The following is a 19,018-nucleotide window of genomic DNA, read 5'->3' as shown; positions in this document are numbered from 1 at the left end:
TTAAGGAAACAGGAAGAACTTGACGCGATACATTTTATACGCTACAAGTTACTCGTTTTGTTATTTAAAATTTACGGAAGTTATTTATCATAAAAGATACAATTGTGATGATGGCATTTTGTTGGAAATTTTGTAGAAATATGGAAGGTATGTAAAAATTCAAAATATTATTAATTCCTTGCCTTATAATTTTTCACATCATTGCATAAACTAGAGTTGACTATTTAATTTTTACGTTGAAACAGCTAGCGTTTGCTGCATAGTGTCTTGTTTTCCGTTCTATCTATGCAATTTGATCGAACTTAATAATACATATATACAGGGTGTTCCATTTGAAAAAGTTCATGCAATAGTTTAGAAACTTTGGATTATGTTAAAAAATGTTTCAAGTAAAAATTATTTGAGGTGTTGAGAGATTCATCTAATGGTAACCTTTATTTAACTTTGTATCAAATCCATTAAATCCAGAAAATTATTTCAAGATTAACATTTTATTTTTTAAAATGAAATTACCATATTTTTTTTATATAAATCGATTCCTCGCAATATTCTGCATAAAAAGTTATAAAGGTGGAATGATCAAAAATAATAGTTTACGAGCTATTTTATATTTTAATTTGACATAATCTTACATAAACTATGAAATATCTCAATAAAATATTCATTTTCCGATCTTATCTTACAATTAGTACTTTTATGCACAAAATAATGAGAGGAATTAATTGATGTAAAGAAAACAGATAGGTAGTTATTTTTAAGAAAAAATATATAGCTACGAGTTGCAAATTACATATTGTGTTTTTTTTTACATCAATTGTAATTTACTATTTACTGATATGGCCATTTACAGATTAAAAAATTATTTTATTCTAAAAAATACCTTTAATTACAAAATCATGTAATTCGGTCAAAAAACGAAAATTTTAAAAATAGTGTTTTGTAGGCAAAATGTAGTTTATAAAACTTGAGTAGAATTTTTCAAGAGAAATTTTTTATCGAGTTGCAGAGTGTCAAAAATACGTAATTATAAAGAACAAAATAATGTGTTTTTTTTTTAAAGCAGAGAACCGAAAGACAAAAAATTTTTTTAACCACCGATTCCATGTTAAAGTTGAAACTTCAAGCTTTAAAATGCTTTTTTAATTTTTAGTCTACGATGATTTTTCGCCGAGTTTCAGCGGTTTGAAAAGAGTACAATTTTTAAGATAGAAAAATTTTCCTTATTTGTGTGTGTATGTGTGTGTGTGCGTGCGTGCGTGCGTGCGTGCGTGCGTGCGTGCGTGCGTGCGTGCGTGCGTGGGTGCGTGCGTGCGTGCGTGCGTGCGTGCGTGCGTGTGGTGTGTGTGGAGATATATGTATATAAAGTAAAAAAAATATATATATACAGATGTGAGCAAATGTGTTTATGTATTAAATCTGGTATAAAGATAAAATAATAATTATTATTTTAGTTATAGCAGTTTATTTACTGTTGCTGTTTTTTGTACTAATTGAGGCTAATAATTGCAATGTTATGAAAACTGGAGAAACAATAGTGTCTAATCCTGAAAACAAGGGTGAATATCACTGTATGTGGCGAACGACAAATCCTTGTAATAATAAAATAAATTGCACTGTTAATATACCAGTAAGTTGTATACAATCATAGTACGTAAGTTTTGTATACAATTGTGTATATACATTTTTATAAATAATATATAATACATATGTATGCATATATATTTTTTGTTTAATATTTTTATTGCGTAGACTTATTGTTCATTAAAAATGTACAAACATCATTTAGCAATTTCACACTTATATTATATATTTATATAAATAATAGAGTTATTATATATAAAATTAAAAAAGAGAATAAATAGTTTAATATATATTTTATAGAGTAATTCTGATGAAAAATGTACTGAAGGTAGCCTTTCTGTCCAATTTGCTGGAGAAGATAGACCGCCATATTGTGGAAGCGGCACATTTTTTCTCGAAGGAATAGATGCGACTATAAAATTTGATTTACCATATAACTCACGAGGAAATTTTAAATGCACAATTTCAACGAGTTTCTCAAAAGAGAATAAGTTTGATGAATACAATTGCAATTGTGGTTGGAAAAAAGTAGTAAGTTTAACTATACTTTAGAAAATGCTATATATTAATAGTTTAATATTTTTTTAAATTATTTATTTATAATTTATATAGTTTATAATCAACTATAAAAGTGTTTATTAAAAATATTTTAATTCGACTAAGCATTCAAGAATTAATCATGTTATTTATATTGCTTATTGGAGGAATCTTAATATAGCAGAAAGTGCATAGATATATTAAAACTCATAATAAAAATTACGAATGAGCAAGTTAAATTTGTCATGTAAACATTTTGATCTTTGACTTAACTTTTTTAAATATTTTTTTAAATTTTAGATTTTTTATTTTTTATATTTTTACTCTCTTCTGTCGAAAGACAAAAAATTATCGATAATGTTATGTCTGGTAAACAGGAAAGCTAACTTCTACTAGTAGACAACTTCACAAGTTGTCATGACAATGGTCAAAGGTCAAACAGATTATTACTCAATAGAAAATTTTTTGAAGAACTTAGAAACTAGTTAGGATCTTTAAGAACTAGGAAGATCTTGTAAATTATGTCAAAAAGAAAAATATCACCTAAAAATTTAACAGTCGTAGGGTAATATGATTAACAAAAAAGAAAAAAAAGTAAATATAATTCTAAATTATAAGTTAACTAGCGTTTCGGACCGCGCTTCGCGCGGTTCTCATAAAGCCTTTATAAAACCTGATTTAACACAAAAGATTAATTGTTCTGTCTGTATTACCGCGAACTACTTCCATATTTTTGGACCGATTTTCACGAAATTTATATCAAATGTTGCAAATTTTTCGAACATGACTACTATTATTTTTTTTTCACTCCCTGATATTGTATTTTGCGTCTTGTTTTGCATAAACTTAAATATTTATAATTAAAATTTTATTTGCTTATATTAATTTTTTTTGTTATTTTAATTTCCACACAATTTAATATGTTTTAAATCTGAAAACATTAGTTTAGTAAATATATATACATACAAATTTTAATTAATTTTATTATTTAATTATTATACCCATTTTTTTTTTCCTTACTCAAATATTTTTTGATTACGTCTAATGTACCCACCGCTAACCCGCTATTATTAGCTCTCATACAATTTCATAATTCTTTAATTTACAAAATTTCTCTGTATATTACATTTTTTGTAAAACATTTTTCACTTTCTTCAATTAGATGTCCTTGATTGCTAAATTCATCAATCTTAATTTTTACACTTTCCCTTTTGGTTGCTCTAGAAAATGCCACATAAAGTTGACCATGAGCAAATACAGGATGTGGCAAATAAATCCCAATTTTTTCTAAACTCTGTCCTTGTGATTTATTTATTGTCATAGCAAATGATACTCGAATAGGAAACTGTCTTCGTTTAAATTTAAATGGCAATTCCAAATCACTTGTAATTAAATCTATCCTTGGAATGATGACAATCTGTCCTCGAGCAGGACCAGCTAGAACCTCCGCATAAATTAGATTATTTTTCAAATTAGTTACAATAAATCTTGTTCCATTACAAACGGGCTGAAACAGGCGGTATTTATATATATAGAAAAAATTTGCGAAATAAAATCAGTCCATAAATGAGCGCGCGCGTGGGTGGATGCGTGAGTGGGGGTGCAAAACTTAAAAAACCACATATTAGCTATCCCCGAAAAATTTGCAAAATTTTGTTACTAATTTCGAAAAAATCGGTCATCAAAAGTGTAAATGCGTGGGTGGGTGCGTAGATGGGTATGTCATTAAAAAAAACCACATAGTACGATGTTTTGAAACGTTCTGAACCCATTAGCATAGAAATTAATAAAAAAATTTTTTTCGCGAAAACAGCCTCCTATATAAAAAAGAAAAAAAATTTTTTTAAACCGCATAGTAGGATTTTTTTGATCATTCTAAACACATTGGCGTAGAAATCTTGTAAAAAATCTTGTAAAACGCATGCGCGTGGGTGAATACGTGGGTGGGTGCGTGGGTGGGCAAAACTTAAAAAAAGAACCACATAGCAGCCATCCCCGAAAAATTTGCAACACTTGCGAAATTTTGGTACCAATTTCGTGAAAATCGGTCAATAAATGTGTTAATGCGTGGGTGAGTGCGTGGGTGGAGATGTAAAATTTAAAAAAAACCACCATCATCGCCATCCCCGAAAAATTTGCGAAATTTTGGTACCAATTTCGTGAAAACAGGTCCATAAATGCGCATGCGCGTGGGTGGATGCGTGGGTGTATAAAAATTTTAAAAAAACCACATAGCAGCCTTCCCCGAAGAATTTGCAAAACTTTGGTACCAATTTCGTGAGAATCGGTCCATAAATGTAGAAGTTCGCGTACATACATACAGACGGACGGCACTTATATATAGAGATTTAAATTGTATTTTTTTTATAAAAAAGTTTCAATTTTTAATTTAATTATAAATTAGTCTAACTTATCAATAGAAAAGTTTATAGAAGAAGTAATCAATAAATTAATATAATACACATATGTATACAAAGTTTTTAGGTTAGAAGTGGAATGTTAACGTTAGAATGGCCTTCATTTGAACAAAGTACAGTTACATCTGGACACAGTGCAATTAAATACAATATATACGAGGGTGGTTTGAAAAGTCCGTGCAAAAATGAAAACTACTTAATTTTTCGGGATAAACTTTTTTTATTTTTCAACGTAGTCTCCTTTTAGGGTTATACACTTCGTCCAACGCTGTTCCAGTTTGTTGATCCCTTCCAAATAATAAGATTGGTCCAACTCTGCAAAATAGGCATTCGTTTCCGCAATCACCTCCTCGTTTGAATAAAATGTTTCCCCCCAGCCATTTCTTCATATTGGGGAACAAGTAGTAGTCCGAGGGAGCCAAATCTGGAGAATAGGGGGGATGCGGAACGAGTTGGAACCTTAATTCCATCAATTTTGCGGCTACAACTACAGATGAGTGAGCTGATGCGTTGTCGTGATGAAAAAGGACTTTTTTGTGGGCCAATCGTGAACGTTTTTCTTGCAGCTCGGTTTTCAAACGGTCCAATAACGATGAATAATATGCACCTGTAATAGTTTTACCCTTTTCCAAATAGTCGATGAGGATTATTCCTTGCGAATCCCAAAAGACAGTCGCCATAACTTTCCCGGCCGAAAAAACGGTCTTCGCCTTCTTTGGTGTAGACTCCCCGCTGGCAACCCATTGTTTGGACTGTTCTTTGTCTCAGGCGTGTAGTGGTGTATCCATGTTTCGTCCACAGTGACGAAACGACGCTTAAAGTCCTGTGGATTCCGCTGAAACAGCTGCAAACCGTCCTTGGAACACCTCACACGATTTCGTTTTTGGTCAACTGTGAGCAATCGTGGCACCCATCTTGCGGATAGTTTTTTCATGCCCAAATGTTGATGCAAAATATTATGTACCCGTTCACTCGAGATGCCCACAGCACTAGCAATCTCGCGCACCTTCACTCTTCTATCATCCATCATCATATCATGGATTTTATCAATGATTTCTGGAGTAGTGACCTCAATAGGGCGTCCAGAACGTTCAGTGTCACTTGTGCTCATATGGCCACTCCGAAAATTTTGAAACCACTTATAAACTGTTCTAATCGAAGGTGCAGATTCACCATAATGTTTATCAAGCTTCTCCTTAGTCTTCTGAGGCGATTTGCCTTTCATAAAGTAATGTTTTATCAACACACGAAATTCTCTTTCATCCATTTTTTGGAAATCACTCGACTTTCTCGATTCAAACAAACGCCAAACACAGAGAAATAGACCGATCTGGCTGAAACTTGGTGTGTGTTCTTCCAAGAGATGCTACTAACTAAAAATAACCCCGATACGCACCAGTGGTGCCATCTCTCTGACTTTGCATGGACTTTTCAAACCACCCTCGTAGATTGCGCACCGCTTTTCTAATTCTTTTGCACATCGTTTGAACATCACTTGCAATTATTTACATAAATTTGAAAATTGCAAATCTATGTTGAATTATACAAATAAATATTTTGCACATTGCCTAAAAAATAATATCTGTGATGTCATAACTGCTATTTTAAAGTTTGAAATTTTGACTGCAAATTCATAATCAGCGATCCTAATAACCTCTAGTAAGATGTGAATTATATACAAATTATTCCTAGAAAATGTCAGGCACGAGAGAGTTGAAGTCTGAATATATTTTCTTAAGAATCCTGGGCGTTCTGTTAAGAGTTTTGGATAGCCCCAGCAGAGTTCTATCAGAAATCTTAATGGCAAAAGTCTGTAGAATTGATAGCGAAAAAGTTACGAACAATTATATGTGTCGAATTTGTAGTTCAAAGTACAATAAGAATTTTTGAAGAGTTCTGAGAGTTCTGTTAAGAGTTCTGGATAGCCCCCGCAGAGTTCTATCTGAAATCTTAATGGCAAAAATCTGTAGAATTGATAGCAAAAAAGTTACGAAAGATTATATGTGTCGAATATGTAGTTCAAAGTACAAAACATTTTTTGAAGAGTTCTGAGAGTTCTGTTAAGAGTTCTGGATAGCCCCCGCAGAGTTCTATCAGAAATCTTAATGGCAAAAGTCTGTAGAATTGATAGCGAAAAAGTTACGAACGATTATATGTGTCGAATTTGTAGTTCAAAGTACAAAAAGAATTTTTGAAGAGTTCTGAGAGTTCTGTTAAGAGTTCTGGATAGCCCCCGCAGAATTCTATCTGAAATCTTAATGGCAAAAGTCTGTAGAATTGATAGCGAAAAAGTTACGAACGATTATATGTGTCGAATTTGTAGTTTAAAGTACAAAAAGAATTTTTGAAGAGTTCTGAGAGTTCTGTTAAGAGTTCTGGATAGCCCCCGCAGAATTCTATCTGAAATCTTAATGGCAAAAGTCTGTAGAATTGATAGCGAAAAAGTTACGAACGATTATATGTGTCGAATTTGTAGTTCAAAGTACAAAAAAAATTTTTGAAGAGTTCTGAGAGTTCTGTTAAGAGTTCTGGATAGCCCCCGCAGAATTCTATCTGAAATCTTAATGGCAAAAGTCTGTAGAATTGATAGCGAAAAAGTTACGAACGATTATATGTGTCGAATTTGTAGTTTAAAGTACAAAAAAATTGTTTGAAGAGTTCTGAGAGTTCTGTTAAGAGTTCTGCATAGCCCCCGCGGAGTTCTATCAGAAATCTTAATGGCAAAAGTCTGTAGAATTGATAGCGAAAAAGTTATGAACGATTATATGTGTCGAATTTGTAGTTCAAAGTACAAAAAAAATTTTTGAAGAGTTCTGAGAGTTCTGTTAAGAGTTCTGGATAGCCCCCGTGGAGTTCTATCAAAAATCTTAATAACAAAATTGCATTAAACTGATACTTTTAAAGTTATGACTATTTTTGTTGTACTACTTTTGAATATTCAACCTCGATTTTTTAAATTTTCTCGAGCGGAACTATTTCTGAAATGTATCAAGAACTCTGGAACTATGTGAAATCTATCCGGAACTCTAATAAAAAATAATTTTTTTCAAAAATGGGGGTTGCGTGAAGTTAGCCCCCCATATCTTTGAAATGCTTTTTTATGTCTTTAATGGCCAGAACTATTTCTTAAAACTATCAAGAACTCTGGAACTATCGGAGATCTACACAGAACTCTGAAAAAAATTAATTTTTTAAATAATGAGGGGCTAACTTTACAGCGGTAACAAGTCCTGCTCAACTGCTTTCTTTTCCCGACGATTGGTTCTTGCTAGCGAAGTTACTCGAGTTTCGCTTCGAACGGCTGATCAAACCAATATCCACCAAACAAAATAAATTCAAGCCTTTTTTGCCAAAACTCAATAGTCGCATAACGAATACAATTCGACGACTAATTTCATATGCATTTTTAATAAACGAAGGTGAATTGATTAGCACTTCTTTGCAACTGCACTGTATGGAAATGAAACTCTATAAGTTTTACGAATTGGAGTAAATCCTTTTGCACATATATTTTTCATAACATATACTTGCAGAAAATGCAAAAAATAAAATTTTGCTGAACCGTTACACTACAATACCCTCTTAATATTCTTCTACTTTTACATTTATATTTTATTTTATCAGTACAACTTTTTGACTAATTTGCTTGTTTAGACTAGAATAGTAGGCGGTAATGAAACTGGAATAAATGAATATCCTATGATGGGTGGGCTCGTTGATAGTACTGTGAAACTGATATATTGCGGTTGTACTATAATATCTCCAAAATACGTGGTAACAGCAGCTCATTGTATAGAGCATAGAAATACCTCTACGATCGGCGTTATTGTTGGTGAACATGATGTAACTACAGGTAATTATTGAAATAAATATCTAATTAATAACTTAGGTTTATAATTATGTTCGAGAATCTCTGAAGCGCAAGCATTGCATATTCTTTGTTTCATATTTTCTTTCGTCGTTAACGATTCAAATATAATTTGTCATTCACATAGCCCTGCAAAAAAATCTAGTGATGACATATGACTCCCGAAATGTTATCAAATGTTACTAAAGTTAGAAATACTTTGTTAATTCGAAAATATGTGTTTACAAATCCATGTGTTTACAAGTCTATAATGGACATTTTGAACATAAAATTAAATAAGTCAGAGTAGAATGCTAAAAGATTTCGATTTCGTGTGATTTCCGAACGCTGTGGCTGTAGATTGAATCTTTAAACAATCATATTTTTTTATAGAAACATCTGATAAAAAAATGTTTCCGATAAAACTAATAAGTTGTTTTCTTTCATAGAAATGTAATTTTATATAGAGTGTCTTATTTAAAATTTTATAGTTAACTCCCCCCCGCCCCACTCACGCAACCAACGTTTGGAAATTAATATGCATTCTAGTTTGAAGGATCTTCAGATCCATACAATTCAAGATACAATTCTTAAGCTTTAAAATCGATGACATAGTTCCCGAAATATTAAGCTATGTAAAATGTAAAGAGAGTTATGTGAGATATCCTGTATATATTTATGTATGTACATATAATATACAAGTTCAGAACGAGTGTAGAAAACTATGACAAATTGTGTAGAAGATCATTCTGAGTAAAAAATGTTATATAATCATAGATTTTATCTTTCATATTTACGTAGTTACAGAAGTTTTAAAATTTTGCTGCTCTAATAATAAAATCACATTCATAGGAAATTATGAGAAATCAAAACAAAACAGGAGTAGATGTAAACATCATTTATTTATAGTTTAAATATATAATAAATACTCAAAATGTGCTTTCCGAGTTTGAATGCACGGGGTCCATCGACGATATTAAAAATATTAATATTAAAGATGTATAGGATTTATAACCAATGTTTATATAACATTTGTTACTCATTGTCAGAATGACCTCCTAAAAAATCTGTTAAAGTTTTTTTACACTCGTTTTGAATCATCCTGTATATAATAAAATATAAGTATATAAAGGGTGTTTTTTAAAAATATCTCAGAAACTTTGCGTTATTTTAAAAAAATGTTTCAACTAAAAGTTATTTAATATGGAAGGGTTCATCTGATAATGATCATTATTTGACCTTGGATCAAAGTTTAAAAGATTATTTTAAGGTCAATATAATTTTTTTAAATGGAACTACTATAATTTTTTATATAAATCGATTTTCTGCAATATATTTAGCAATATAAAAAGTTATAAGGATAACAATCAAAAAGTGAATAGTTTTTATGAAATATTTTATAATTTAATATAATATATAATAAATATATATAAATATAATAATATAATAAATTTTATATAAATTATCTACTGAAATATCTTGTAAAATATTCATTTTTCGATGATCTTACCTCAATACTTTTATACAAAATAATGTAAGAAATCAATTGGTGTAAAGAAAACACAGTTATTTTTAAGAAAAAATGGCTAAATTTTCGTAGCCAACCCAGGAGTGGAATAACTTTCACTTTGACGAGAATAGAAATTTTGTATATCGAAGTGTGTTGAAAATAAATGTGTAACCAATATTCCTCTTGAAAGGCCTTGAACATCAAGACATCAGATAATTAGTTTCATCGCCTTATATACTTTCTTTGACTGTTTTCTTCTACGGAAAGACTGTTCGCCGAGAAGCCACCTCGCGGTACAATGGCGGTACTAACTGTATCAGCGTAAAGCACTCGCGAGAAACTCACTTTAAATCAGAGAGAAACCTGAGAGCGGCCACCGCGATCTAGCGGACGCGTGTACTGATGCGCCCCCTGACAAAGTGGACATGAACTACGTCGTTACGCTCGGTAAAAAACGTAGAAATGGTTCGAATCCGTGATATGGTTCATATCTGAACTACTCGGATAAGAACCGAGTTGAGAACTAAACCGAGTCAGACAAGGACCAACAATCCATCGCTCTGGCTTTGTCTCACCAACGATGAGCGTCTCGTGGACTCGTGCGGCGGCAGGCACGAGATTTCGCCTCTCGCGCGTAGCGTTCCACGTAATTCGAGGACAAAATTTTATGACGTTAAATGGGCAATATATAAAAAATTAAATATATTAAATGTAAGGTGTAAGATCAGATTATAAGTTGAATAAAAATTATATCCAGTTTTTTGAGTACATTAAAAAAATTGTTTTTTGAAAGTGTATATTAAAAAAAATTGTTGAATTAATTTTGTTTTAGATGAATAAATATTCTAATTTGCATAAATAATAAAAAAAAAGTGCGAGTGACGGGAATTGAACCCCACTCGTAGTACGTACACTTAAGTCCGTGGTTATCACGTTACTGATTGTGAGTCAGGTTCGATTCCCGTCACTCGCATTTTTTTTTTATTATTTATGCAAATTAGAATATTTATTCATGTAAAACAAAATTAATTCAACAATTTTTTTTAATATACATTTTCAAAAAACAATTTTATTAATGTACTCAAAAAACTGGATATAATTTTTATTCAACTTATAATCTGATTTTACACATTATATTTAATACAAAATGAAACAAATAATAAAACGCTTTATTGAAAGTGCAAATTAAAAAATTGTTGAATTAAATTTGTTTTACATGAATAAATATTCTAATTTGCATAAATAATAAAAAAAAGTGCGAGTGACGGGAATCGAACCCGACTCACAATCAGTAACGTGATAACCACGGACTTAAGTGTACGTACTACGAGTGGGGTTTAATTCCCGTCACTCGCACTTTTTTTTATTATTTATGCAAATTAGAATATTTATTCATCTAAAACAAAATTAATTCAACAATTTTTTTTAATATACACTTTCAAAAAACAATTTTTTTAATGTACTCAAAAAACTGGATATAATTTTTATTCAACTTATAATCTGATCTTACACCTTACATTTAATATATTTAATTTTTTATATATTGCCCAAAGTTTAACGTCATAAAATTTTGTCCTCGAATTACGTGGAACGCTACGCGCGAGAGGCGAAATCTCGTGCCTGCCGCCGCACGAGTCCACGAGACGCTCATCGTTGGTGAGACAAAGCCAGAGCGATGGATTGTTGGTCCTTGTCTGACTCATCGGTTTGGTTCTCAACTCGGTTCTCATCCGAATAGTTCAGATATGAACCATATCACGGATTCGAACCATTTCTATGTTTTTTACCGAGCGTAACGACGTAGTTCATGTCCACTTTGTCAGGGGGCGCATCAGTACACGCGTCCGCTAAATCGCGGTGGCCGCTCTCAGGTTTCTCTCTGCTTTAAATACTTGACAATACTTTAAACTCAATTAATATTTTTGACAGTTATCAGCTGATTTCTGTCAAAAAATATTAATCGCGGATAAAGTATCATAACAAATTATTTCAAACATATTATTTTATTTTATTTGCCTCTCGATGCTCGTGCACAATCGAATTCGATCAGTCGACTTTTAATGCGTTTCTGCTCTACAATTTTCTTAGTTCATGCTTATTTATCATTGGATTTTTGACGAGAAAAATCCAATGATAAATAAGCATGAACTAAGAAAACTGTAGAGCAGAAACGCATTAGAAGTCGACTGATCGAATTCGATTGTGCACGTAATTTCACTCCAGGCCCGATTTTGATGAAATTTTATAGATACGTGTAGCACTTATTAAATGTAATCGAATGCAATAAGTATAAATGTATGGAAACATTTACTTTCCAAAATATTAAATTTTTAATTATTTAGTTTGACTAAGAATTTAAGTGTAGTTCAAAAAATAATTTACGTTCGATTTGGAAAAAACTTTGTGAAAAAATTTTTTTTTTATCAAAATGAAAGTTAGTAAAAGAATTTTTCGTAACTAGTATGGAAAGATCACTTTTTATAATTAAATAATAAAAATGTAAGAAGTGAATTTCTATGTGTAACAATTCACTCTTTGGCTGTATGGATTGGGTTAGATTAATTTTTTTTAGGAAGAGCTTCGCTCCTTCCCTGCCCACACGAAGTTTTACCAAAAAAATATGGAATTCGCAATTAGCAGCTACATCCAGCTGCAAATCAATTATTGATTTAGGTATATAAAAAAATTATAGTAGTTCGCATTTTAAAAAATTAAGTTGATCTTGAAATAACCTTCAGGACTTTGAAGGTTATTTCATGGTCCAAATAAAAATCACAGATAATCCCTTCAATACCCTTCAAATCATTTTTATTTCAAACATTTTTTTAAGATAACGCAAAGTTTCTAAGATATTTGTGTGGATCTTTTAACATGGGATATCTTGTATATATGTATACCAGGTGTCCCATTTTAAAAGACCCACTCAAATATCTCATTGTCAGAAATACTGCGTTAAATCGAAAAATGTTTCCTACAAAAGTTGTAGGGTTTCGAGGGGGACATAACATAGTAATATTCATTTGACCTTGGGCGGCGTCTCCAAGGTTAGTGAAGGTTAACCTTAAGTGAAGGTGAGAATGAATTTTGAAAAAAATAAAAAAATGCTTTAGATAAAAGTTGTTCAAATTAATTAGTAGAAAAAGATGTTATAATAAAAAATATGGGTTTCTATTAAAAAAATTTATTCTCACCTTCACTTGACCTTGGAGACGCCGCCCAAGGTCATATGAATATTACTATGTTATGTCCCCCTCGAAATCCTACAACTTTTGTAGGAAACATTTTTTGATTTAACACAGTGTTTCTGAGATTTGAGTGGGTCCTTTAAAATGGGACACTCGGTATATGTATTACTAGCTTTTAAGTCCGCGCTACGCGCGGAAATTCTTCAAAATTATTAGTTTTTTTTACAATAGACGGAAAAAATGTTATGCATCCCCGGTGTTGCGAGGAAGTATATATAGGACTCTCGCCTATTAAAAACCCTCAAAATCAAAATCACGGCCAAATCTCGCTATACAAAAAAATTAAAAAAATTTTGGCATTAATTTAAAAAAAAATCAATCCATTAATAAATAAATGCTCTCACACACTAAAAACCCTCTCGATACACACACAGTCACACTCACGCCACAACCAAGAGGTGATTTTAGAAAAATGTGTGTGTGTGTTGTACATGTACTATGGAGGAATGTATAACTCTCTCTTTCTCTAAAAAAAAAAAAAAATTTTTAACTATATCGTCGCCATCCCAGTAAAATTTGAAAAATTTTGATATCGATTTCAAGGAAATCGGTCCATTAATGAATGAGTAGTTCGCGGTCAGACAGACAGACAGACAGACGGCACTTATATATATATATATATGTATACCCTAGCGGATCCGGGGGGTGGGGGAGATAAAACCTCCTCCCTTGCAAATTAAAAGAAACAGTTTTGCTGAATTTGTTTAAAAAATATAAGTAAAGAAAAACAAACGTTAAATAGCTATCGACGTCGTTGATCCTGGAATAAAAGCTAATCATGAAACCAAAAATGCCAAAATATTAAATAAAATAATTTTGCAACCCCTCCCTCCCCCACATTATCGACGTCAGGATCCGCTAGTGTATGTATATATATGTATATATATGTATATGTATATGTAAATTATTATTTGTTAAAGCATATTTGATTTCCATATTATTTTGGGGATTTTTGATAAAAACCATTTTCCTTCATTTCAAAAGGAGTATCAGATACACACCACATACACGCACACACACCCACATTCACACCCCGCATACGTTAGTTTTGTATAAATCTAAATACACTATTGTGTGACAATATATTTTTAATTTTAATTGAATTATAATATAATTAAACACTAAGAATATAAAGGCTCTCTATATATCAAATATAAATTAGGAAATAGAAAGGCTATTCGAGCCATACGCGGATGTCGGTGCGTCGATTCCAACGAAAATTAATTTTTCGTTGAAGGTATTTCGTTGAATTTTTCGTAGAGGGTAATATGGGAATTAAAAATCTAGTATGGATTTATTCCCAAATAAAAGTCTTGATGGTGTACCAAGCAAAAATTCGTGCCCCGTGCACAATTAGTTAATTTCAACGAAAAATTAATTTTCGTTGGAATCGACGCACCGACATCCGCGTATGGCTCGAATAGCCTTTCTATTTTCTAATTTATATTTGATATATAGAGAGCCTTTATATTCTTAGTGTTTAATTCACGCCGGCTGAATAAGGCGTTATTTGCAAATATTTATCAAGGCAGAGAAAAGTATAGAATCGAAGGGTCTGAATAGCTCAGATGGTGAGAGCAGTCGCCCGGCAAGCGAAAGGTCTCGGGTTCGATTCCCGATTCAGCGACTTTCGGATCTATATTTTTCTCGCCTATAATTCTGTAGAGGGGTTAGAGGGTAATATGGGAATTAAAAATCTAGTATGGATTTATTCCCAAATAAAAGTCTTGGTGGTGTACCAAGCAAAAATTCGTGCCCCGTGCACAATTAGTTAATTTCAACGAAAAATTAATTTTCGTTGGAATCGACGTACCGACATCCGCGTATGGCTCGAATAGCCTTTCTATTTCCTAATTTATAATTTATAATATAATTGTTTAACAAAGAGAATGTTTTTGAACTATCATCAAAATTTTGAGGTTTGAAGAAGAAAAGTGATCTATTTACCATTTACTAAATATTAAATAAATGTAATGACTATTAAAAAACGCAAAAAAATATAACTGTGTGAAGTAATCTCAACATAAAAATATGTTTGAGTCTAATAATCTGTACACGTCTGTATGTATATACTATTTCGTGGATAGGTAAAGAGACCAATGCAACCAAAATATTTCACGTAAGCAGCTGTACGAAACATCCTTATTACAAAGATCATCATAACGATATAGCTGTTTGTAAGATTATCGGTAACATAGAATATAGTGCTGAGGTTGGGCCGGTCTGTCTACCATTTCAACATAGATGCGATTCGTTCGGTGGTGATATTGTAACAGCATTAGGTTGGTGCTTTTTCATTATTTTTATTATAATTTTTCATTATTTATTATAATTATTAACACATTAATATCCGCTATTAATTATTCGTTCTAATCCTATTCAGGCTGGGGTTTAACATCATTTGCCGGCGCAAAATCGGATAAACTACAAAAAGTAGACTTAAATGTGATAAATCTTAAAGAATGCGAAAAAAATTATTTAGACGAAAATGTAACTGACAAAAATATATGTACTTCCACTTCGGGAAAGGATACTTGTCAGGTAAAGAAACAGAATTTTTAAATTATTTGCTAGGTAATAATTCACAATTATAATGCTATTTAAGAACAATGATATATATTATATAAAAATGATTTCAAAATTATATTTTTTTCTGTTTTCTTTGCCACAGATGGACAGCGGCGGACCTGTCTTATGGAGAAATCCTACTACACATCGTATTATATTAGTTGGTATAACATCTGTTGGTAGTGGTTGTGCTTCAAACATTCCTGCTATTAATACACGTACAGGAGCTTTCACTGATTGGATAGAATGTGTGACTGGTAAGAGTTGAATACAAATAGGTAAATTAGAAATACGAAAATATTACCACAATAAAATATAAGTTTAATATTATATATTTTAGGTGAAAAATATTGTAAAGTAGAGTGATCTCTACATAATTATTTCACATGGCTATGGATCTTTAGCACATAACAAGTAAATCGATACCGTATTATTTTTTGAAAAATGACATGTATAAAATATATCTACTCATGTCACAACAATGTGTTTATATTAATTTTTAATTATACATTGATAATATTCAATTATATTTGCTTTCATGTAAAACATATACTTAACGAAATATACTTAACGAAAAATACTTAACGGAAGAACATTTTTTTTATTATAACGTTTTGGAAAGCTCTCGAGATAAGCTACAAGAATATGCAATGAAAAATAGTAGGTTCCATTTAAGAAATTGAAGATGATCTTCAAACGACTATCTAAGGTCAAACCAATGACACCATCTTATGTCCCCCTCGAAGTAAAAAAACTTTTGTATGATACATTTTTCTCTGCGATCACTTCTTGCAAATTTACGAAGGGTGATAGATTAAAATTGGACACCCTGTATATTTGTATGTATATACAGGGTGTCTCTAAAGTCTAACCCAGCCCCTGGATCTCGGAAACGGCTTTAGATATGGAAAAATGTTCTAGACAAAGGTTGTAGGACTTTAAGGGGGACAGATAAAAATATGGATTTGACCTTGAGTGACCTATTGAAGGTCAGATCAAGGTCATTGATGTTTTCTTAAATGGAACCCCTTATTTTTTATTGCATATTCTTGTAACCCGAGGCATAACCCTTTTCAAAACACTACCTATTTGAATCTTTTGCATAAGCCGATCCCAAGCTTTAAAGTTGACATGTCATCGTCATTCGCATTATCCTGTACATCGCGGGAAGGTTGCTCGGTCGGATTTGTACATCATAGGTCTAAAAAAAGTCAATTTTATGTGTATGTGCTTTCCGTGTCACCTGTATATATATAAAAGGTATAACTAAACAAATATATACGGATATACATATAATATGAGATGAGACACCACACACACACACACGCGCGCGCGCGCGCACGCACGCACGTTTATGTTGATTTGGATTGGCTAAATTGCAGATCTGTAAATAGTAGGTAAGTTTAAAATCGGAAATAATCCCGGAATTCTAAATTGAGATTGAACTTCGCAGAAGCAATTAATCGATTTCGGAACTTTTGAACTTACAGGTCTCCGCGCGCGCGCGTGCTGATTGGATTAATTTCCGGATCAAATGTAATCCAGGTTTAGTACTTAATTACAAGTCCTACTTTCAAAGATAGCAGAAACACATGGCTTGCATAGCAATCTAACTTTACGTGTGTATGTTCATACATATATATAGATAAATACATACAATTATTTCTGAATCACCCTGTATATACATATACATATGTATATCGCTCATTTGCTGCAACAATGACATAACTCAAAATTTGTGATTTTTCAGGACACGATTTAATAATAGTACATGTAGCAACCTTTCTCCCTGTACTAATAACTCAAAAATTTTTTATTTATTTTGATTGTCATTGTTGCAGCAAATGAGCGATATACAGGGTGGCCCCAAACATTCCGGCCAAACATTGAGATCTTATAAGAAATTTAATTCTGAACAAAAAATTTCCTATAAACATGGGTCGAAAAATACTTCCTTAAAAAGTTAGCGCCCAAAAGCCTCTGAAATCGTAATTATTTTACACATTTCTATAAATATCATGGAAAATATATATTTTTTAACAAAAAGTTGTAGAGAATTAAATTATCTTTCAAATGAGATCAAAATGATTGTCGTACGTTCCATAGGTTTCGAGATAATCATTTTCAAATGTACAAAAGAAATGTTCTTTCTTCTATCGACGGTAGAGCTTTTTAGAAATACATTTCATTTATGCTGTTATGGCCTTAGCTATATTTTAATGTTTATCTTGTTTGTTGGTTATTTCACTAAAAAAGTTTACTTTTCTGCATTATTTAAACCAATCACTATAGGAAGATGAAAGGCAAAAAAACCACTTTTTTGTATATTTGAAACTGGTTATCTCGAAACCTATGGAACGTACGACAATCATTTTGATCTCATTTGAAAGATAATTTAATTCTCTACAACTTTTGTTTCGGTACTTTTTGTTAAAAAACGCATATTTTCCATGATATTTGTAAAAATGTGTAAAATAACAACGATTTCAGAGGTTTTTAGGCGCTAACTTTTTAAAGAAACATTTTTCGACCCATGTTTATAGAAAATTTGTTCAGAATTAAATTTTCTATAAGATCTCAAAGTCTCGCCGGAACGTTTGGGGCCACCCTGTATACACATGGTAATTCAGAAATACTTGTACAAACTTTGGAGGTGAGTTCTCCATATATAAACAAAAAAATGTAACATTCTTGTCTGGAAATGTCTAATTTATGAGTTATTATCGAAAGATTACATTTTCAAGTCAATTGTCTACTCACGATTTATAGCGAATACGCAAAATGTTCTCCATTTGTTTCAATATACGCATAAACACGTCGGATCATGGACAGTCGCATCCTTTCAAAGATCTCATTATGATTGCGAATAATTTTGCAGACATGACTAGAGCTTTTAAATGGACTTTTATTAGCTTTTAAGTATATTAACTAAGGCTTTTCAGTTTTTGTCGTTGAATGTAATTTTTCAATCATAAACCAGACATTTTTGAACATATGTGTATATGACATTTTTTTCTTGTTTACGTATGGAGAACTCAAAATTTGCACAGGTATTCCTGAATCACCCTGTATATGTATGTATATGTATATTTATATACAGAGTGCGGCAATAACTATTAAATTACCACCTTATATCTTCGAATCTATAAGGCCCAGAGGAATATTTATGTAACTGCAAATTGCATTGAAAGAATAAGCTATCATATGGCGATAATAATTTTTGTCCAGGTGGAGACGCATCGGAGATATCAAGATCATCTTAATTTTTTTAAATAAAATTATCCTACGTATTTTATTTATGTAAATAGATTTC

At 31.7% G+C, this 19,018-nt stretch overlaps 1 protein-coding gene and 1 pseudogene across 1 annotated transcript; one reads left to right on the top strand and one right to left on the bottom strand.

Annotated features, from left to right (window-relative positions):
• LOC145942760 (venom serine protease-like) lies at positions 1 to 16,269 on the top strand. Its single transcript, XM_083049768.1, has 8 exons — positions 1 to 147; positions 1,452 to 1,627; positions 1,882 to 2,112; positions 8,190 to 8,388; positions 15,225 to 15,419; positions 15,521 to 15,678; positions 15,809 to 15,962; positions 16,046 to 16,269. Exons 1-8 carry the CDS (start codon positions 108 to 110, stop codon positions 16,069 to 16,071), a joined length of 1,179 nt encoding a protein of 392 aa, XP_082905894.1. The 5' UTR covers positions 1 to 107; the 3' UTR covers positions 16,072 to 16,269.
• On the bottom strand, positions 5,300 to 5,837 carry LOC145942761 (protein GVQW3-like; annotated as a pseudogene).
• Positions 16,270 to 19,018: the final 2,749 nt, after the last annotated feature.

The sequence above is a fragment of the Prenolepis imparis genome, unplaced genomic scaffold (genome assembly GCF_030444845.1).
Source record: "Prenolepis imparis isolate NDT839.2.m4 unplaced genomic scaffold, iyPreImpa1.0 SCAF_11, whole genome shotgun sequence".
Taxonomy (NCBI): Eukaryota; Metazoa; Arthropoda; class Insecta; order Hymenoptera; family Formicidae; genus Prenolepis; species Prenolepis imparis.
Note: the sequence above shows the minus strand (reverse complement) of the source record. Positions and strands in the feature narration are given on the sequence as shown.